Genomic DNA, 23,156 nt, shown 5'->3' with positions numbered 1-23,156 from the left:
CCCTTACTTCTTCCCTGTTATTTCCTCTTCCTCCTTCCCTTTTTGCCAATGGTCCACTTTCCACTCCTAACGCATTCCTTCCTCTCCAGCCCTTTAATTTTCCTGCCCACTGGGCTTCAACCATCACCTGCTAACCAACCTCTTTCACCTCGCCCCAGCCTTTCATACTGGCGTCTTCCCCCTTCCTCTGCAGTCCTGAAGAAGAGCCTTTGTCTGAAACGTCAATAGTTTATTCACTGCCATCGATACTGCCTGACTGGCGGAGTCCTTCCAGCATTGTGTGTGTGTGTGTGTGTGTGTGTGTGTGTGTGTGTGTGTGTGTGTGTGTGTGTGTGTGTGTGTGTGTGTGTGTGTGTGTGTGTGTGTGTGTGTGTGTGTGTGTGTGTGTGTGCGTGTGCGTGTGCGTGTGCGTGTGTGTGTGTTGATTTGGACGTCCGACATTAGGAGGTTTTATCATGATGGTTGGGACAACGCTTCACAGTGCAGGCTTAACAAACCAACTACCGAAGGCGACGACGGAGGGGATGTAATCTATCAACACGAGAAATCCTGCAAGTGCTGGAAATCCAAAGTGACCCGCACAAAGGGCAACCCAGTAGCCTATTTGTTAGCACAGTGACCCGGGTTCAAATCCTGCAACTGCCTGTGCAGACTCTGTACGTCCCCCTACCCTCACCCCCACTCACCCACACCCGTGACAACCTGGGTTAACTGCGGATGCCCCAGTTTTCTCCCAGAGTCCAAAGGCGTAGCGGGGTGGTAGGTAAATTGGTCATATTAAATTGTCCCGCGTTCAGGGAAGGGTTAAATTCGGGCTACTGGGCGGCGTGGCTCGAGGGGCCAGAAAGGCGAATTCCACGTGGTATGTCAAATAAAAAAAATATAAATTAAATCAGTCGCTCTAAGGTTTTCATGAGCCCTGATGCTGCCTTGAAGAGCTCCTTTAGCTAAGAGTCACCTCCTCACTTTAGCATTTCCTGTCAACCACCATATGGGCAGATGCTCCTGCGCCTCTAGTCACTTTATACTCCAAACAACAGTCTATGTACATCAACTGACCTTATACAATACTTGTGAATCATGTTTCATATTGCTTATATCTTTATGTTAATTGTGTTGCTTCTGCTTGTTGTGCTTTCTATGCTGCATCGCATACGAAGGAATCATCATTTCGTTCCCCTTTACACTCGTCTACTGAAGAATGACAACAAACAATCTTGAACCTTGAGTTGGATAACTGCGATATATTCCAACTACTCATTTGTAACTTTTGGAGCATTTCTGGGGGGTTAGCACATAGTGCAAACAACTGCAGCAACTGACTTCAGCCACCAATCCTCGGATGCGAATATGAACCGGGGATTAAAATCTAAGTTGCAGCTCTGAACAACGGGTTGCTGAGAACCGTGAACCACAGTTAATTGGAAGACCAGACAATGCCAATTAAGCTTCGTTTCTTGGTGTGGGTGTGAAGTTTGTGTGCAGCTCACAGAAAGCGTTGTGAATGCATTGTAAATATGGAATTCTGCTTTGGTCTTTTGCACATAAAATGTCGCGTAGCGTTGGTTCAGGCAGACCTTCTTCCTCCGAGAAGCTCCCCATCTATGCCCGCTACATCTCATTTTGTCGAATACAGAGATTGCTTCATATCTACCAATACTTCTCTCTGTTTCCATGATGGCGGTAAGTGCTCCAGTATCATTTCTGGATGCTCAATCTAGTTTACTGTTGGCTTTGGACAATAAACAATCTTGAATCCTGAGTAATTATAATGGAGCAGTTACACATCAGTGGTTCAGATATATTGCAGTGATCCAACCGCTTTCCATCCTTCAATGTTTTTGGACCTCGTTCAATCAAAGACTTACCGTACTTCCTTTATTTTACACTCAGGGCTTTTGAGAGCTGCGAACAGTTGTTTCGCTCCGGGATCCCCGAGACTGTTATAACCGAGCTCCAATTCCGTCAGCGATGGGTTTTCTATGATAGCGGACATGAGATGTTTGGTGCAGGCGTCTGTCAGATTGTTATTATCCAACCTGTGGTGCGACAGAAACAGGACGGGAGTGAGAATGAGAGTGAATGCGAGGAAGAGAGGAAGAGGATAATACTTGATGAAGCAGGAAAGCCAGGACAAATGAACATGGAAGAAGAGAAGAAAGAGCGAAGGAAAGAGCTGAGAGTGAGATAAAGGGAAAAAGAGATGAAACAACCTTGAAATAGAAAGAGAGAAGGCCTAAAGAAAGGGGAGAAGAAAATACCCAAAGTGGGCACCATGGAATCTGGCATGGACAAGGGGCGGTGTGGAAGAGAATAGGAATGTAAAGAGAAAGGAGGCAAGAAGGGGGTGAGGGAGAGCTGAGATATAGTTGTGAACTCATAAACATGAGAAAGCCTGCAGATGCTGGAAATCGAAAACAACGCATGCAAAATGCTGGAAGAACGCATCAGGTCAGGCACCACCAATGGAAATAGACAATCAGTTGTCGATTCAGGATGAGACCCTTCGTTCAACTTGTGAACTAAGTCAGCTCCATCATAGCCACTACCCACCCCGGCATCTGGGGCATCCTCCAGGGGCGCTGCCTGAAAAACGCGGCATCCCCCATGAAGGACCCGCGTTACCCAGGGCGTGCCCTCTACTCATTGCTACAATCAGCAAGTAGGTACAGAAGCATGAAAACACACACTCAACAATTCAGGGATAGCTTCCTCCCCTCTGTCAGCAGATTTCTGAATGGGCGTTGAACCCATGAATACTCCCTCACTGCTCTTTATTTTTCTTGTTTATTTTCTCTTTTTGCACTACTTATTTAATTTAACTTTTTAATTTATATTACGATTGCTTTCTTCTGGTCCTTGTTCAGTATTACTATACCTAATTGGTTGGCCAGTACCTGCTATCAATCCGTACGCGGAAGTCCCACGGACCCTAGATCCGTCATTCTCCACCCGAGTTTCCAGGTTGGACTTGGGAGTGTCCAATTTATACTCGGCGCTGACATTCCTGTACACAATTCCTGCATGTTGGTTGTGCCGTTCAATGTGTGTTGTCCCTGCCTGCATCTTGCACCCTGCTACCATGTGCCGGCTGGTCTCAGCGGGTTCCCTGCACAGTCTGTATCTTGGGCCTCGCCTGGCGTGATACCCGCCTGCTTGTATCGCTCTTGGGCTCAGTGCCCGTTCTTGTGCAGCTGTGAGGAGTAACCGTGCGCTGTCCCAAAGCCCTGCCAATTCCAGCCATTGGTAGGACGCTCTTATGTCAGTCACCTCCGATATCTGGTGCTCCTCGGGAAGTGGCTTGCCCGGCCGTGGGTTCTGGTCCTCTGGCACTGCTTCACCCACTTCCATTTCCATATCACCTGCCTGCTGTCTGGGATATTCTCCTAGCAGGTCGTCCTTGGGAGCCATCTTGTTGCCATACGCATGGATGTTTTGCATTTCTTCCAGGACTGTGGCTTGGACACTTCCGAGTTTCCCTTGTCCTTCATTCCAGTGAGTGTACAGTCGCTCGACATTGGATGTTGGATGGAATTTTCCATAGTGATGTCAGCGGTTTCCATTCAGTTCCTTGGCTAGCACATTATTGCGTCTGGGTCTCTGACGACCGGCGGTGCGAATGCATTGATGGTTCTGATCTTGTTCTTCCCAATCAGTTGTCTTTTTAACATCTCTCTATCTATGGAGGTACTTGGATGTGGCAGCCTTCTCTAGTGGCTTCCATGAGCTTGCAGGATCCCCAGGTACACCTGTACAGGTGTGGCCAACAGGTAACTCGACTCCTTCCGTCTTCATGAGTTTACCTCTTTTCACTACCATCCGGGTGTACTTTTCCAAATGACATCCCGATGCCTCTGCTGTACACCCTTGTGGTGTGGATTAATGTGTCAATGTCTCTTTCATAACCGGCAGACAGCTTGATGTCATCCATGTACAGGAGCCGGCTGATGGTCACACCAATCTTGAAACTGTACCCACATCCACTCTCGGGCGGAGGGGGTTCGAGCCCATGCAGAACAACAGCGGGAATTATGCATCATCCTGGCATATTCCAAATCTGACGGTCACTTGCACTATTGGATTGGAGGTAACTTCTAGATTTGTCTTTCAAACCTTCTTGATGAAGGTCCTTAGTTTCTTGTTGACCTTCTACAGAGACAGGCATTCCAGGGTTCATGTCTGGGGCCTTCAGACGTGTGCGTTCCGACAGACGATCCAGTCTGTGCTTAGGTTGGATCCCCTGCTCGTAGTCTCGCCTTGTTTATTAGTTATTGTAATGCCTGCACTGTTTTGTGCACTTTATGCAGTCCTTGGCAGGTCTGTAGTCTAGTGTAGTTATTGTGTGTTGTTTTCACATAGTTCAGTCTAGTTTTTGAACTGTTTCATGGAGCACCATGGTCCTGAAAAACGTTGTCTTGTTTTTACAATTGCTTTCTTCTGGTCCTTGTCCCGTATTACTGTATCTAATTGGTTGGCCTGTACCTTCCAATCAGCCTGTATTTCGAAGTCACACGGGATCCCAGATCTGTCATTCTCAGAAGTTTCCCATTTTCATTACTGTCCTTAGTTTCTTGTTGACCTTCTACAGAGACAGGCATTCCAGGGATCATGTGTGGGGCCTTCAGACGTGTACGTTCTGGCAGACGATCCAGGCTGGATCCCCTGTTCGTAGTCTCGCCTTGTTTATTAGTTATTGTAATGCCTGCACTGTTTTGTGCACTTTATGCAGTCCTGGGTAGGTCTGTCATCTGATGTATTTTTTTTTACGTAGTTCACTGTAGTTCTGGCATTGTTTCATCCAGCACCATGGTCCTGAAAAACCTTGTCTCATTTTTACCGTGTACTGTACCAGTAGTTATGCTCGAAATGACAATAAAAAGTGACTTGACCTGACTTGACGTGACTTGTGCATGACTACTTGTCGACCAGTAGTTCGGGTTTGGAGCCTCTGAATCCATCACCGAGCCTCTCTGAGCAGGGCTCAGCACGATTAACACGTGTTCCTTCAGCTTGGTGGCTCTGATGCCTGACAGGAGCTTCCATGTTGTTGACGGGCAGGTTATGGGCCGGTAGTCTGATGGTGTTGCTCCTTTGCGAGGATTCTTCACTGTCCTTCCCTGAGTCAGCCAGTTAAGGTTTGGAGCTTTCTTCGAGCAGTTGCTGGATTTGAGCTGCTAGCTGTGTATGTGATGCTGTTGGTTCCTTCAGCCAACAGGGATGGATTATGTCAGGCCCTGCTCATGTCCAGCTCTGCATTATTGCTACCCATCGCTAGATATCTTCCACTGTGACGGTGACCGGTCCTTCCCCTGGGAGATTGCAGAGTCTTGCTCGTAGGTCTTTCAGCCACTGGGCACTTGGCGTTACGTGATGCTACTCTTCCTGCTACTCCTCAGTCACTGTTTCAGATGCTTCAGGTTATTGCTCTGAAAATGTGTGTATCTTTTTCAGCCTCTTTGGACTACAGTCCCTGTATTCGCTTGGCCTCTGCATCATCAGGGTACCTCTGTAGTCTGGTAGACAGAGCTGCTAACCCGTTGCTTGGCAGTTTCCGGGGCTTCGCTTACGGACATGCCTCTGTACTTCCTTAGAGGCCGAGATGAGACCTTGTTCTTTGCACATATTTGCAGCTCATTTACTCTGCTGACCTCCGCCCTTGTGGTTTTCATCTTAGCTTCCAGTCATAGCCTCCGGGGGCCAGGGCGTTTCAGCAGTAGTCTCCACTGTATTTCATTTTGTAGCTCAGCATTTCCAGAACTGACGCATGTATCAAGTTATTAGTTTCATCTTAGCTGGAGTTTGCTATTGTGAGTTGTGCTTCATTGGCTGCTGCTAGCATGCTGTCTGATGGAATATTATCACTGTTTGGGGAGCCTAATTCGTTCATTCACATTCGCCAGTTTAACTATGATCTTCTCTCCGATTGCAGCCACCAGCACCCTGAAATGCCCGACGTGTGGTTCCAACTTGCCTTTGCTGTGTACAAGGTGTGCTGTCTGTGAGTTGTAGAGCTGGGGTTTGAACTCGTGTTTCCCAATCGGCTCGGTCCTGCGGTGGTGCAGCTGTGTTGCATCGTTATTGTATGTTTTCCAATTCAAGATGTAACTGCATCGTCTAGCCCAAGAAACCTACCCTGCACCACTGAGCCCATACATTTCTGGTTGGCTCCCTCCAGCATGTGTGTCTGTGTGTGTGCATGCACCTGTATCTGAGCGTACACACACACACACACACACACACACACACACACACACACACACACACACACACACACACACACACACAGTGCTTCTTATTGTAATTTACAGCTTTCACTATTACTTAATGCAATAAACTGCTGCTGCGTAACAAATTTCACAATGAGAGAGAAAGATGTACAGAGAGAGCGAGACAGAACGCAAGAGAGGGAGGGAGAGAGCAAAAGCGAGAGAGCAAGAGCGAGAGAGAGTGAGAGAAAGAGAGAGAGAGAGAGAGAGAGAGCGGGAAAGCGCAAACAAGAGAGAGAGCAAAAGAGCGAAAGAGAGCAAGCGAGAGAGAGAGTGAGAGAGAGTGAGATGGACAGAAACCTGAAACAAGAGGTGAATTGGATATCTATGAATGGTTGGAGAAACTAGGAGAGAAAGACGAAATGAAATAATCGGAAGTTAGATGAGAAACGAAGTGGGGGTTTGAGAAAGGGGAAAGAGAAAAAGAGAAGCTGAGAGGGGAGAGAGAGAAAGGCAAAAAGTCAAAGGGAGTGAAGAAGAATAGAGGAACAACAATGGAGAAGTAGAAAGAGTAAGAAATCTGGAAAAGGGGCAGGGAAAAAGATTGCTGAGAATGGAGAACATCAGGAGACGAAAGCAAAAGCTGAGAGAGGTGGTATAGGGGTACAAAGAGGGCAGCGAAGAAATGTCAGGAACTCAGAAAGAGAAGAGGGAGAGGAAGGAAAGAGTGAAAGAGACTGTGGGGAGTAGCACAAAATAAGGAAGCAAAGGGGAAAGCATTCGAAGTGCAAGTGGAAAAGAGAAAGGACAAATATGTAGAGAGCATGGATAAGGAAAGCAGAGAGAGAGAAAGAGAATGGATTGAAACAGTGAAAATGAAAGTCAACTAATATCATGCGAGTTTGAAAATACCTGTTAATTATACATCTGCCTCTACTAATAGCCAACTGTAAATGTGAAACATTCAGTAATTCAATTTACATTTTCACAGTTCGTGACTTACCCCACTGTTTGTATTTTGGAGTCGGAATTTGTCAGAATCTTGGACAATATTTCCACTCCAGAATCTCCCAGATTGTTTCCTTCCAACCTGAGTGCAAATGGACAAATTACACAAAACAATTATGGATGGTTTATCGATTCGGGGCTTTCTGTGATCATTGCTGTATCATCGATGAAAAATATGCTGCAGTAAATTAAAGTTAATTGACTTCATACCGATTGAAGGGACATTGAAAACTTGTGCTTCAAACATTCCTTGGCATTGTCCCATGCATGAGCCACTAGAAATATCACAGGAATATTTCACTAGGAATAGCACAGAACTTTATGAAATCCCGAAACACGTATTGTATATGCAGCATTATTGTGACATACGGGATGTGTTCACTAACCCTTCGATACTCCTGAAACTACTTCCCCTTTGTGTGCATGCATGTGGGTGTGCGTCCGTGTGCCCACAGGTGCACATGGGTGTGTCTGTGCATTATATGGATGTGTTTTCCCGTCCAGAAGACAGTAATGTGTGTCTATATTTTGTTAAAAGGTTCAATTTCTCGGCTTTCAAATTTGGTAGAAGAGGGAACACACCTGATATCCTTCATGTCAAAAATACCCCTTTTTTTCCAGAAGTGCAATCTGTTTCTGGTTGCTTGTCATAAAATTCATATTTATGGTAGTGCAATGCTTGTCATGTATAGGAACCCAATATCAGATGCTTTTGGTCCAAAGGATGATCCCAGGAATCAAAGGTTAAAAGTAGGAGGGGCGTTCGATGGCAATAGGCCTGTACTCGTTGGGAGTTCAGGAGGATGAGGGGAGCATCTCATTTAAATCTGTCGGATATTGAAAGGCCTGGATAGAATGGACGTGGAGGGGATGTTTGCTACAGTGGGAGAGTGTCGGACCAAAGGGCACAGCCACAGAACTCAAGGAGGGATTTCTTTAGCAGGAACGTGGCAAATCTGTAGAATTCGTTCCAGTGACAGTTGAAGAGGCCAAGTCATTGGGTATATTTAAAGCGGAAGCTGATAAGTTCTTGGTTACTAAGGGCATGGTTACGGGGAGAACGTAGGAGAATGGGATAGCGAACGATGATGGATCAGCCATGATCAGAGGGCAGACTCGCCCAATCCTGCTCCTCTGTCTTACTGGGTGACACTTAGATTAACCAATATCTGTTTAGTGAATGATTGCTTTCCGCGGACCGGAATTTGACATCCAGACGAAGGATCGCAGTGCCAATCTGTAACCTGTTGATTACTGAGTATTTTGATGCTCATACACGCCTTGTCATAGTTGCTCATATACAAAATACCAAATACATGTACATAGTGTACACGTATACATAGGGTCTGAAATACATATATTGCAGTTATACGTATGCAAAATAAAACAAAAATAACATTCAACACATATCTTGTCGCAAAGTCAGGTAGAAAAGAGTCACCTCAACACTTGGCACTTATTCAGGACAGGTTCCAGCTGGAGGAGCCCCTCGCATTGAACAGAGCAGTTCCGAAGGTCAAGTTCGTTGATGGACAGGCAGAGCCGAATCGCATGGGACAGGACAGCGTAGTCGATGGGCGTGAGTAACAATGCCTTCCCGGAGTCCGAATCTCCAAATGCAAGTCTGGGTACAGAGCCCAGCGTGGTTTGAGCCAGCCCAGAATTCTGAGTCTCAAACAGGTAGTGCAGCGTGTTCAACAAGCTCCTTTTACCTTGTTCGCTCCAAGTCAGCCCAATCCGGCTTTCCAATCTCTCCTTCAGCCAGTCAATCACTCGGCAGGCGGTTTCGCCAGACCGAGAATCCAGAAACTCGTCCAGTATTCGAGATGCCCCGGGGGAGGAGAGACCCACCACAAAGCGCAGGAAGATCTCAAAACGCCCATCGCTCTCGTTGTGGGCTTCAGTGAGCATTTTTAGGATATCCCCGGGATCTGGAGTCAGGTATTGTGCGAGTGCAGCTACAAACTCTTGGATGGTGAGGTGCGGGAATGTGTACACAACTTTCTGATCAAAATCATCTCGCTCTACAAGTTCCACCAGGAACCCAGACAGGAACTGGGAAGGCTGCAGATCGTGCTTCATCAAATCTTCATCCGTAAACACAATCTTCTTCTTGTGCAGTCCTGAGAAGGCCATCTGACCAACTCTTAGCAATAAATCATTACATTTTTCAGTGTCGGCGATATGATTTTTCAGGATGTTGTAAATAAAATGGGAATAAAGCTGGGTGATGGTCCTGGGAATTAATGTACGTTTCTCGTCTTGCATAAAGAAGGGACCCAAAACCTGACCGAGGATGCAGCAGTAAGAGGGGTTGTAGCTCATCGTGTACAGGATCTTGTTCTCTTCCATGTGTTTGAAAAACGCTGATGACACCTTCTCGTCCTTGTCAAAAAACTTGATGAAGTAGTCTTTCCGTTCCTCACCAGAAAATCCAAGAATCTCAACCCAGAGATTGATCTGCGCCTTTTCCAATAGATACAACGCTGTGGGGCGGGTGGTTAGTAATACTGAACATCCCGGGAGCAGTTTGCGCTGGATTAGACTGTAGACAATGTCAGATACTTCACCACAGCTATCGGGATCGGGGCACATGTGTTGACGCTCCGTTCCACTCCCGCTTTCATCAAAGTCAATGTTGTCCTTGAATTCATCAAATCCATCAAAAATAAAGAGCAGAACTGTAGGATTCTTCCATATTTCATCTATAATTTTCTCCAGGTAATCATATGAATGCAAAACCAGATGTTTCAAAGATACTTTTCCGTCAATGGTGTTCAGGTCGCGGAATTTGAAACTAAAAACAAACTGGAACTGTTGATACAGATCTCCAGCGGCCCAGTCGTGAGTTATTTTCTGCACCAAGGTCGTTTTCCCAATCCCCGGAACTCCACAGGCAGCCGCCGAGCACCCCGAATGAAATTCCTCCGCCTGCCCGTTTGACCTCTGCACCACGCGGACCTCCCGAGTAAAACAGCTTCGAAATAGCTCGCCGATGCGGATTTTCTCCAGATCTCTACGTAGATTAGATTCCCGGCATTCCTCGTGATCTTTGCCACGCACCAGCAGCTCGTGCTCCACCAGCCTCCACTGACGTATCGGGGAAATGATGGTCAGCTCCGTGTATCGGTCGCCCAGCTGCGAAAGCTTCACCTTTTTCTTCGTCAGGCTAGGCTTCAATTCGAATGTCTCGGTCAGCTTCAGGAGATATTCTTTATGCTGCTTTTGTACGCCTTTGAAAAAGAGTAAACAAAGTTTTACCACTTCAGCGGCTTGTAAACTGCAATATTAACAATCCTTCCCTGTCGAAGAGAAACGTGCTGCCAGGCATTTGTACTGAACTTGGATTAGAGGATAAAGTATAGATCAGCTCCGGGACAGGCCCTTCGGCCCACAATGCTGTCCAAAACTAACTAGTAATGAAATGGCGAACAAAACTGATCCCTTTCTGTCTCCACAATGCCCATATCCTTCCACTTATACCATAAGACCATAAGATGCAGGAACAGGTGTAGGCCATTCGGCCCATCGAGTCTGCTTTGGCATTCCGTCATGGGCTGATCCAATTCTTCCAGTCATCCCCACTCGCCTGCTTTCACCCCATACCCTTGGATGCCCTGGCTGATCGTGAACCTGTCTATCTCTATCCGTTATAGGCCGCTCCTGGTGACAAATTCCACAGATTCACCACCCTCTGACTAAAGTAACGTCTCCACATCTCCTTCAGTCCTGCAGTCGTGCCCTCTTGTCCCAGACTCCCCGACCATGGGAAATAACTTCGCCAAATCTAATCTGTTCAGGCCTTTTGACATTCGGAACGTATCAATGAGTATTCCCACCCCTTTCTCCTGAAGTCCGGGGAACACAGCCCGAGAGCTGCCAGACGTTCCTCATACGGTAACCCCCCTCATTCCTGGAATCATTCTCGTGAATCTTCTCCGAATCCTCTCCAATGTCGGTATGGCCTTTCTAAAATAAGGAGCTCAAAACTGCACACAATACCCCAAGTGTGGTCTCACGGGTGCCTTATAGAGCCTCCACATCACATCCCTGCTCTTATATTTCATACCTCTAGAAACAAATGCCAACATTGCATTCGCCTTCTTCACAACTGATTCAACCTGAAGGTTAACCTTTAGGGTAACCTGCACAGGAACTCCCAAGTCCCTCACATTCATGTTCCCATCTAAATATCCCACACATTTTCCTCACGCTCATGTCCCTCTCTAAATATTCCTCAGATTTTCCTCACATTATAAATATATATTCCAATCTAGATATCCGTTAAAAATCCTGAAAGTATCTGCTTCGAACACCCCCCCCCACCTCTCCCCCCTCCCACCAAGCAGGGTATTCCAAGCACCCCACCACTCTCTGTATGTAACCCTCATGTCTCACCTGACTGACCCACTTTCACTTTAAATCCATTGCAACCCTGTAAGAAAGACACGGTCCAGCTATCTTCTGTAATCTTATAAACCTCTAATAGATAGATAGATAGATAGATAGATAGATAGATAGATAGATAGATAGATAGATAGATAGATAGATAGATAGATAGATAGATAGATAGATAGATAGATAGATAGATAGATAGATAGATAGATAGATAGATAGATAGATAGATAGATAGATAGATAGATAGATAGATAGATAGATAGATACTTTATTCATCCCCATGGGGAAATTCAACTTTTTTTCCAATGTCACATACACTTGTTGTAGCAAAACTAATAACATACAATACTTAACTCAGTAAAAAATATGATATGCATCTAAATCACTATCTCAAAAAGCATTAATAATAGCTTTTAAAAAGTTCTTAAGTCCTGGCGGTTGAATTGTAAAGCCTAATGGCATTGGGGAGTATTGACCTCTTCATCCTGTCTGAGGAGCATTGCATCGATAGTAACCTGTCGCTGAAACTGCTTCTCTGTCTCTGGATGGTGCTATGTAGAGGATGTTCAGAGTTTTCCGTAATTGACCGTAGCCTACTCAGCGCCCTTCGCTAAGCTACCGATGTTAAACTCTCCAGTACTTTGCCCACGACAGAGCCCGCCTTCCTTACCAGCTTATTAAGACTCCCCTCAGCTTCTGCCGCTCCAGGAAACATAGTCCAAGTTTATCCAACCTTTCCTGACAGCTCCTTCGGCCCCCCCTGTCCAAAGCCCTGACATCCTTCGTATGTTGGGGCGATCATAACCGTACACCTGCTGAGGCCTAACTGGAGTTTTATGAAGCTGAACTCATTGTACTTAGTGTTAAAGTCAAGTATGCCACTTGTCTTCTTCACCACCTTATCGGGACGTGGCTTTCGGTTCCAGGACATCAGATTTGTCCCCCCTCCTTTAAGAAGCAGGGGTTCCTACACTCCACCACTGATGCTGCCCTCACAATGCACCTCACATCCGCCCGCCGCCTTAACAGTGATAGGAAGTCCTCTTGTCCTTATCCAGCTCCTCATCGCCGTCCCCATCCAACGCATCATCTTCCGCAACCCACGCCATCTCCAGTTGAATCCTACCACGGAACGTATTTTACCTCCCACCCCCCCTCTTTCGGCAGGGATCTCTCGCTCCCTGAGATCCCCTTGTCCATTTGTGTCTCCCTACTCCTCATCCCTGTGAACTGAGTGCTACAGCTGCCCGGACACCTCCTCCCTCACGTCCATTCAGGTTCCCAGGCAGTTCTCCCAGGCGACACCTTACCAGCGCATCAGCTGGGATCATCTATTCTATCCCGTACTCCCGATGCAGCCTCCTCTACTTTGCTGAGACCCGTCGTAAATTGGCGGACCGCTTCGCCCATCCTCCCTCCTCCTCCTCCTCCTCCCCCCTTTAGGCGGGACTTCCCAGTGGACTAACATTTTAATTCCCATTCCCATTCCAACGTGACAATCCATGGCCTCATCTTGTGCAATGATGAGGACACTCTCAGGGCGAAGGAGCAACACCTTATATTCCATCTGGGTAGCCTCCAACCTGTTGGGATGAACATCAATTTCTCCTTTCGTAAACATTTTACCCCATCCCCCTTCCTCTATTCCCCACTCTGACATTTTACCTCTTCTCACCTGCCTATTACTTCCCCCAGGGAACCCTCCTCCTTTCCTTTCAGACTTAGGCCGATCTCCTCTCCTGTCAGATTCTTTCTTCTCCAGCCCTTGACCTTTTGCATCCACGTGGCTTCACCCATCTCCTGCCAGCTCGCCTCCTTCCCCTCCTCCCACCATCTTCCCCCTTCCTTCTCAGCCACGAGAAAGTGTCTTGACCTGAAACGTCAACAGCCTACTCATTTCCAAACAGGTCGACTGATCTGCTGAATCCGTCCAGCATTTTGCGTGTGTTGCTGATTGGAGAGACCGTGCTTGCATTTACCCAATCAATACCCCTCGTAATTTTGTATACCTCTATCTCTTTGTCTTCCTCGATATCCCCTGTACTCTTTCAGGTTTATCTGCATCTTTCTTGCAGGTAGTTGACCAAAACTGCACACGATACTCCAAGTCAGGCCTCTTCCATGTCTTATCCAACTTCAACATAACATCCCATCTCCTGTACACAATATTTTGATTTATGAAGGCCAATGTGCCAAAAGCTTTCTTTACATCCCAATCTACCCGTGACGCCACTTTCAATAAATAATGGACCTGTAGTCCAATCCCTTTGTTCTACAGCACTCCTCAGTGCCCCACCGTTCACTGTGTAGGACATTACCCCGGTTGGTCCTACCAAAGTGCCACAGCTCGAACACTTGTCTGCATTGAATTCCATCCGCCATTTTTCACTTCAGTTATTCCATCGGATCCCGAACCCACTGACAGCCATGATACTCTTCCTCGCTGACCACTGCACCCCAATCTTGGTGTCAGATTTGCTGATCCAGTTGACCGCATCATCATCCAGATCGTTGATGTAGATGACAAACAACAACGGCCCCAGCACTGATCCCTGCTGCACTCCACTAGTCACAGACTCCCGTCGGACAGGCAACCATCTACTAATATTCCCTGGCTTCTCCGACAGTGTAATGCCAAATCGAATTTACTTCCTCATCTCGAACGCTGAGCGACTGACCCTTCTCGACCAACCTCCCCTGTAGAACCCCGTCACGTGCATTGCTCAAGTTCAGACAGGCAGCATCCACCGTCTTGCCGTCATCCACTGTCCCGGTAACTTTCTCAGAAAACTTTACAATACTGGGCAGACATCAGTCACCACGCTGACCATCCCGTATCTGCCCAAGTCTATCCAAACACTCATACGTCCAGTCCCTTTAGAATACTTTCCAATAACTTTCCCACGACCGAATGCAGGCTCGCCGGCCTGTAATTTCCTGGTTTGTTTTTCGAGCCTTTCTTCAAACGGCGGAAAAATATTGGCCATCTCGCAGGTCGCAAAAGATTAAGTATCTCTGCTAGGCCCCGGCAGTTTCTGCATTTGCCTTTCACGGGCCATGGGGAAGATCTGTGAGGCACTTGGGACTTATCAACCCCAAATTTGCCTGAATGCAGGAAACACCTCCCCTCCCCCATCTATAGAGCCCATGAAGCTGATACTGCTTTCCCTCACTCCTAGCGACCCAGTGTCCATTTCTTCAGTCAATGTAGATGCGAAAAAGTCATTCAAGATCTCCTCCATCATTATTGGCTCCGCGCATGGTCACCAATGAGGCAGCTAACTATAGGGCGATAGACAGCGACTAACGACAGGTGCCCCATTAAATTCCTACAGGAATACCGTGGGGATGGTGTAATCCATCTTTGACACGTACAGCTCCCCTTCCTTTAAGCGCGTTGTGACTTCGACTATTTGAGTGCGTCGTCCCGTGTTGCCGTGGAATTTGTTACATGCTCCCTTCGGGTCATCTCAGGGTTGTATATGGCGACATATATGTGCTTTGATAATACATTTACTTTGAACTATGAAAGCTTACCTCATAGAGTGATCCAGTAATTCAGGATGGAATCTGGCCCTTTGGCCCTACTGCTCCTTGCTGACCAGCGCACCCCGTCAGTCCCGGTTGTCTACAAACAACTTATAACCCTCCAAGCCTCTCCCCTCCATATACCCAGGATGGTGGAAAACTCTGAAGCATAGTTAGGGTGCCTGAGACTTTGCACTGTACTGTATAGTGGTTACAATAGGATGGTGGGTAGGAAACAGATACAAGAGCAACCCCCATAACACAAAATGCTCGAATCGTGGTTTCCCTTCTGCCGTCATCAATGATGCCCTCACCCGCATCTCCTCCATTTCCCGCACTTCGGCCCTCACCCCATCCTCCCGTCACCGCAACAGGGACCGTGTTCCCCTTGTCCTCGCCTACCACCCCGCCAGCCTCCGGATCCAACATATTATCCTCCGCGACTTCCGTCACCTTCAACAAGACCCCACCACTAAGGACATCTTTCCCTCTCTACCCCTCTCCGCTTTTCGCAGGGATCGTTCCCTCCGCGACTGCCTGGTCCACACGTCCCTCCCCACAGATCTCCCACCTGGTACTTAACCCTGCAAGCGTAAGTGCTACACCTGTCCCTGCACCTCATCTCTTACCACCATTCAGAGCCCCCAAACAGTCCTTCCAGGTGAAGCAACACTTCATTTGTGAGTCTGTTGGGGTAATCTATCACATCCGGTGCTCCCAGTCCAGCCTCCTCTACATCGGCGAGACCTGACGCAGATTGGGGGACTGCTTCGTCGAGCACCTACGCTCCGACCACCACAACGGACAGGATCTCCCGGTTACCACTCACTTCAACTCTGCCTCTCATTCCCATTCGGATGTGTCCATACATGACCTCCTCTACTGCCGTGATGAGGCCAAACTTCGGTTGGAGAAGCAACACCATCTGGGTAGTCTCCAGCCTCTTGGTATGAACATCGAATTCTCCAACTTCTGGTAATTCCCTCCCGCTCTCTTCCCCCATCCCACCTTCACTCTGTCTCCTCTTCTAGCTGCCCATCACCTCTCTCATGATTCTGCCTTCTTCTACTACCCATAGTGCTTTCATTTTACATTCCTTCTTCACCTCTCCTGCCTATCCCCTCCCTGCTTCCCCTCCCCCACTCCTTGATCTTTCCTCTGATTGGTTTTTCACCTGTCACCTTCCACCCTCCCCACCTTCTTTATAGGGCCCCTTCTCCCCCCCCCCCTTCTTCAGTCCTGACGAAGGGTCTCGGCCCGAAACATTGACTGCTCGTTTCCACAGATGCTGCCCGACCTGCTGAGTTCATCTAGCTTGTTTGTACACGTTGGTTTGACCACAGCATCTGCAGTGTACTTTGTGTTTACAAAATGTTCGAGGAACTCGGTAGGCCAGCCAGCATCTATTGTCAGGACTGAACAGTCAAGGCTTCGGCCTGAGACCCTTCTTCAGAACCGGGAAGGTATGGCGGGGGGGGAGGGGGTGGGGGGTGGAAGACGCCAGTATAAGAAGATGGGAGGGGGGGCGGGAGGGGGATTTGGACTAACTGGAAGGTGTTAGGTGACGCCAGGTGGGTGGGAAAGGTAAAAAAGCTGGAGAGAGAGGAGAGGAGAGTGGACCGTGGGCAACAGGGAGGGAGGAGTGGGTCCAGTGGGAGAAAAGAGACTCTTGGATAGGTACGGAGCTTGGAAAAATAGAGGGCTCTGCTCAGCAGTTTCCAGTGTAGTTTACCTGGTAGGCAAGAGATTGTGGGCCAAAAGGCCAGAAATGTGCTGCACATTTCTATGTTTCTAAGTGTTATTTGGTTACTGGAAAGACATAAATCTACTACAGTACTAAACAAAAGGCTTAGGGACTCTAGCTATATATAAATCAAAGCTTTGTTGCACAGTCCTGTATCCAATTGCATCCTAAAATGTTGCAATTTTACTCGCCTCAGCCTCTTCCTGAGCATCTCTAGCCAAGCTGATCCACTTACCGTGTAGTTTGCTGGGCAGTTCCGATACAACCTCTGTGACGACTGCGTAGCTTGGGAGAGTGGTACCTGTTGGGATTCAAGCAGATCCAATCAGCTCAGCAATGAATCGCACTTGCTCGGGAGGCCGCGTTCGAGCGCGTGACGGGGCCGTACCGTGTTTCTCAACTTCTTTCAATATCGTGTCCAGCTTAGGTACCCCACGGCGCATGTTCACAAAGGAGTCCCACATGGCTCTTTGGGCCGCGGGACCATTCGCCATCGTCAGATCCATGAGAAGTTCCGAACTTTCTGCCTTCTGCCCCTTGTCCGCAAGTTCGGTGACCATCTGAAGGAAACATGATCAGAAACTGGGGAATGCAGACCCGGAACTCAAAGGAGATAGTCAATTGGAGCGACCACAAGTGAAGAGTACTGCACAAGTGTCTTGAGGCACATATATACAGCTCTGGTACAAAGACTCTGCAACAGTTCTGCTGAATATTTTGGTATTGCACTGCACTGCTGCCAAAAAAAAACATATTTCATGACGTATGTGAGTGATGATAAACCAGATTCTGACAGGAGTCTCCATCAGCCACTCTGTGCAGTTTTGGGCTCCTTATTTAAGAAAGGATGTGCTGATGTTGGAGAGGGCTCAGGGAAGATTCACCAGAATGATTCCAGGAATGAGAGGGTTAACATATGGGGAATATTTGACCCCTCTTGGGCTGTACTCCTTTGGAGTTTAGAGGAATGAGGTGGGGACCTCATAGAAGCATCTCGAATGTTGGAAGGCGTGGACAGAGTGGATGTGGCAAAGTTGTTTCCCATGGTGGGGGAGTCCAGCACGAGAGGGCACGACTTGAGGATTGAAGGGAGCCCGTTCAGAACAGAGACGCGACAAATTTTGTTTTTAGCCAGAGGGTGGTGAATCTGTGGGATTTGTTGCCAGGGGCGGCAGTGGAAGCCGGGTCATTGGGTGTATTTAAGGCAGAGATTGATAGGTATCTGAGTAGCCAGGGCATCAAAGTTTATGGTGAGAAGGCAGGGGAATGGGACTAAAGGGGAGATTGGATCAGCTCATGACGAAATGGCGGAGCAGACTCGATGGGCCGAATGGCCGACTTCTACTCCTTTGTCTTATGGTCCGTCAGAGTGTGGGGAACGGGGACAGAGAAAGGGGAATCATGGTTGAGAAAAGGGAAAGGGATAGGGCAGGGAACAAGAAACTCCAAAGAGATCTTCTGTAATGATCAATAAACTACTTGTTTGGAATCAAGTGGCATTGTCTGACGTCTCAGGGCTGGGTCGGCCTGCGTTCGCGCCAGACCTCTGCCCCAGGCATTACTTCTCCGCCACTTCTCCAACACTCCTCCTGCAGCACTCCACCTTCACCATTCCCAACATCCTTAGCTCCTGCCGCCTTTACAGAGTTTTATCTTACTTTGAAGGGATTTATTATATCTAAGCTCGAGACCTCGTTTCAAATTCACTTCCTTGTAAATTAGTGAGCCCAGTCTCCACGAGTTCCAGGCCACCTGTAAGGAGTTTGTATGCTATCCAGATGACCGCATGGGTTCCCCCTCGTGGTCCCAGGTCAATTCTGGTTAGTAAGTTAATTGTTCCCTGGATATTGTCCCGTGATTATCCCCGGACTGCGTCGGGGGAATGCTAGGGAGCGTGGCTTGAAGGGACAGGAGGACATATTCCAGGCTGCTTCTCAATCAATAAATATTCGAGCTTGCCCTTTGGCTGTCAGAGAAAACACACAAGACACAAACTCCGGAACACTGTGTATTTGACGTGATACCCAGTGCAAATCCCCTCACCGCCATCTTCCCCACCCAATAACTGCACCCGCTCACCCGATGCTCTTTCTCATTGAAGTGTTTTCCGTAGGTCAATGTTGAGCTGACGCCCGTCACCCCTTCTTCCATCGCCTGCAACAGTCGGCTCTGGTAGAATTCCGTCACCTTCGTAATGTCGGAGTCATTCAAACGGTGAAGCGTGAAAGAGGCTGTGTCTGGGAAATTTAAAAGCACACAAATGTGTTGAGATGGATGGAAAAGGGGGGAAAAACAAACTGCACTTGTATAGATACTCCTCGTTAAAGATTCCAGAAAGTACTTTAAAGAGAACGAAATGTTCCACTGAAAAGGTTACTGAGTGCACAGTAGCATCTCTCATTTCTCTCTCTTCTGCTCTCTTTCTCTTTCCCTCACACTCCTTCCCCACACACTCTCTCTGCACGAGTCTGTCCTCCTCCGATTCTCTCTTAGCGAAGATTTGCACCATCGCTCTTTCTCCTATTGGCACCTTGTTACCTTCCTCCCCTCTCTGTAGCTCCCTTTCTTCTGTCCTCTTTTCTCTCTGTAAACACTCGTTCACTTATCCCCCTTTCTCTATCTTCTAGATATCTATGTGGCTGCCTATCTAAATTTCTTTTGCTCTGTATATAGAACCATAGAACATTACAGCACAGAAACAGGCCCTTCGGCCCTTCTTGGCTGTGCCGGACCATTTTTCTGACCAGTCCCACTGACCTGCACCTGGACCATATCCCTCCATACCCCTCTCATCCATGTACCTGTCCACGTTTTTCTTCAATGTTAAAAGTGAGCCTGCATTTAGAACATACAAGGTAAATGGTAGGGCACTGAGGAGTGCAGTAGAACAGAGGGATCTGGGAGTACAGATACATAATTCCCTAAAAGTGGCGTCACAGGTAGATAGGGTTGTAAAGAGAGCTTTTGGTATATTGCCCTTTATAAATCAAAGTATTGAGTATAAGAGTTGGAATGTTATGGTGAGGTTGTATAAGGCATTGGTGAGGCCGAATCTGGAGTATTGAGTGAAGTTTTGGTCACCGAATTACAGGAAGGATATTAATAAGGTTGAAAGATTGCAGAGAAGGTTTACAAGGATGCTGACGGGACTTGAGAAACTGAGTTACAGAGAAAGGTTGAATAGGTTAGGACTTTATTCCCTGGAGCGTAGAAGAATGAGGGGAGATTTGATAGAGGTATATAAAATTATGATGGGTATAGATAGAGTGAATGCAAGCAGGCTTTTTCCACTGAGGCTAGGGGACATCTATCTCTATCTTCTATCTATATGTCTGACTGACAGAATATCTCTGTGAATCTCTTTCTCTCTCACCCTCCTTTCCGAGACTCCTTGATGACCTTTACCGGTTAATCATTGTCTGCTTCCACCCTCAGCCCGAAAAGACGAATGTTATATTGATTTGCACGGGTGTTGCCTGACTGTCTCCAACTGTGTGCGTGTGTGCGCCTGGCCAATTTGACCACTTGGTGGCGCTCAAGTGAGGGATCGATGACTGCATGGAGGACACGTGATTTGTTTGCATGCGCTCATCCTGATCCCTGTAACTACCCTGATGTTCCATGTGCTGCCCGTGAATGAACGCGAGGTTCATGACCCCTAAATGCACACTCTCCATTTTCAGTCGTTAACTGCCTGGGGATTTCCGACAGCTGTGGTGGCATTCCGTTTCTTTTTGCCCCCTGTTACTTTTGAAAATGGATTTGAAATGTCTTATCCGAGGATTCAAAGTGCATTTATTGTCCCAGCATCTATACAGCACTGAGATTTGTCTTCCCACGGATAGCCACGCAACAAAGAAAAGCATGGACCACGTTCAAAGAAAGACATAAGCCAACAGCACCCCTCCCCCCCCACACACACACACACAGAAAAAAAATTGCCCAACTGGCAAAAAACAGCTCAGCTGAAGCTCGTTCGGTCCCGTGCGACGTCGTTCGTTTTGTTGCAAGCCTCCCTGATCCAAATCGCTCAACATAGCAACACCAAACAGGAGCGACCAGAAACAGATCATAACGTGAACTACAGAGTCCAGTGCACAAACGGCGTCCATTAAACCTCGCCTAAGGCCCAGGATTCCAGCACAAGCTGCGTCGGGAGGCGGTGGGAGAGAGAGAACAGTCATACGCAACCACCTTCCTCCATTAGCAGTGAGCGAAGAGGGAGAGAGAACGTAACTAGCAGCCATCTTCCTCCGGCAACAACGAGCGAGAGGCTGGTAGACGGCGGTGACCACCCGTGCCTACTACTCTGGACTCGAGGAATTCTTCTTCTTCCTCCTTGAGTTTTTTCGGCAGTTGGCATCCACACTGTTGCATTACTGCCATCTTCAGGATTTACTGTCCCTCGTTTGTCCATTCACTTGACTGCCTATAGTCGTCTTTCCCATCCCGTCGCCCTTAAAAAACTAAACAACCATTTCCTCCCCTGACCACTCTCCCCACCTTCCAATAAACCTTTAACACTGTTCTCTACCAGTCCTATTTTGCATAATTGTTGTAGCATTTGTTGTCTTTCCTGTGCAAATTACCTGCGTGAAATAAGGATATGCTCTACTGACATAGATCGCAAAAGCCTGTTGGATGTTTATTTATGATGGCCAGAGTACCATCAAGGTTGCTGTGCCCAATTCTCAGTCTACTTATAATTACTTGCTCCTTCCGCTTTACTCCCCTACTCCTTCCCATATCTACTCTGTTCTGAATTAAATGTAAATGTCTTCCTTTTATTGCTCTATCCCATATATGTCAAACTCAAGGCCCGCGGGCCAAATCTGGCCCGCAGTGGAATTATCTTTGGCCCGCAAGATAATATCTAATTACTATTAAAGCTGGCCCCAGTAATCGAAGCGCCTATGGCGTATGATATGGCTAATGCTGAGTTTATTCAGGTACCAGGTTTTCAGGGTTTTTAGTGTTTATTCGGCAGTCTTCTTCATAAGAAACGGAATTTGTAAAGTGAAACACTTTGTAGTTATAGCAGAGACTGAGACACATGAGAGCAGGCTGAAAAAACGGAGGCAACGAAAGCTGCGTTCGCACGCGTCCGACTGATCCGGCCCGCATGAAGCTGCATTTTGCTCAATCCGGCCCGTGACCTGAAATGACTTTGACACCCCTGCTTTCTATCCCAATGCTGCTGCCACTGTTGATTTATCCTTCTCCACACTATGCTCTTCCCCTCTGATTTTGATAGTTTAATATCGACCTCTACAGATCCTTTTTTGACTGCTGCTTTTGCCAGCTTATCTGCTGTCTCATTTCCCATAATACCCGAATGTGCTGGAACCCACATGAATGCGGTATTTTTGCCTTGTCCAGCCAGTCTTGAAGTTGCAAACAGGATTTCATAAAGCAGATCCTGGTGTCCTCTAGCTGTACCCGCCTTAATGCTTGCAAGGGCCGATACAGAATCACTACATATCACAAAATTACTAGTCAACCTGCTCACTCCATTCTAGTGCTAACAATATGGGAAACATTTCAACTGCATAAACACTCAAGCAATCCAGCGTTCTCTTGCTAATTTCCACTTGATAACTCAGCACAACAATTGCAGACCCTGTTGCACCCATTTCTGGATCCTTTGATCCCTCCGTAAAAATCTGTACATCTTTATATTTACATTCCCTATACCTATAATATTCACTGAATATATCCGCCATTTTATTACTGCATTTAATCTTAAGCAATTCCAAATCTACAGAGGGATTTTCTAATACCCAGAAAGGTCTGACAGGCCACACCACACTTGGACAACACTCTTTATCATATACACCCGTATCTTTTGCTGTTTGCTCTCCTGTCCAGACAAACCTTTCTTTTTGTGTCCTTTCCTTCTCCCAGCATGTCTCCAACACCCTTTTTGTAGGATGGATATCACCATGCCCCCTTAAATTAATCCAGTAATTGGCCTCCAGCTGTTTACGTCACAGCCCCAATGGCATTTTGTTTGCTTCAACTAGGAGTGCACACACTGGGGAAGTTCTAACCACTCCCAAGCACACCCTCAGAGCCCGAGCTTGCACGACATCCAGTTCTGCTAACACAGGTTTTGCTGCTGACCCGTATACAATACTTCCATAATTTATTCTTGATCTAATTAATGCTACATAAATATACTTCAGTGATGCAAAATCAGCACCCCATTCCAAACCAGCAAGACACCTCATGACGTTTATCACATTTTTACATTGAACAACTACATATCTAAC

General features: G+C 47.2%; 1 protein-coding gene across 3 annotated transcripts in view; it reads right to left on the bottom strand.

Moving 5' to 3' along the window:
• The window catches only part of LOC140724240 (NACHT, LRR and PYD domains-containing protein 3-like), a 57,282-nt gene that overhangs the window by 12,241 nt on the left and 21,885 nt on the right, over nucleotides 1-23,156 (bottom strand). For all 3 annotated transcript variants that reach the window (XM_073038718.1, XM_073038720.1, XM_073038719.1), the window contains 6 exons: nucleotides 18,964-19,121; nucleotides 17,273-17,444; nucleotides 17,120-17,185; nucleotides 8,656-10,447; nucleotides 7,210-7,296; nucleotides 1,869-2,039 (listed from right to left, as the gene is read on the bottom strand). In XM_073038718.1, the coding sequence (XP_072894819.1) occupies nucleotides 1,869-2,039; nucleotides 7,210-7,296; nucleotides 8,656-10,447; nucleotides 17,120-17,185; nucleotides 17,273-17,444; nucleotides 18,964-19,121 (2,446 nt within the window). The remainder of the gene's footprint in view (nucleotides 1-1,868; nucleotides 2,040-7,209; nucleotides 7,297-8,655; nucleotides 10,448-17,119; nucleotides 17,186-17,272; nucleotides 17,445-18,963; nucleotides 19,122-23,156) is intronic.

Source organism: Hemitrygon akajei, unplaced genomic scaffold (genome assembly GCF_048418815.1).
Source record: "Hemitrygon akajei unplaced genomic scaffold, sHemAka1.3 Scf000177, whole genome shotgun sequence".
NCBI lineage: Eukaryota > Metazoa > Chordata > Chondrichthyes > Myliobatiformes > Dasyatidae > Hemitrygon > Hemitrygon akajei.
Note: the sequence above shows the minus strand (reverse complement) of the source record. Positions and strands in the feature narration are given on the sequence as shown.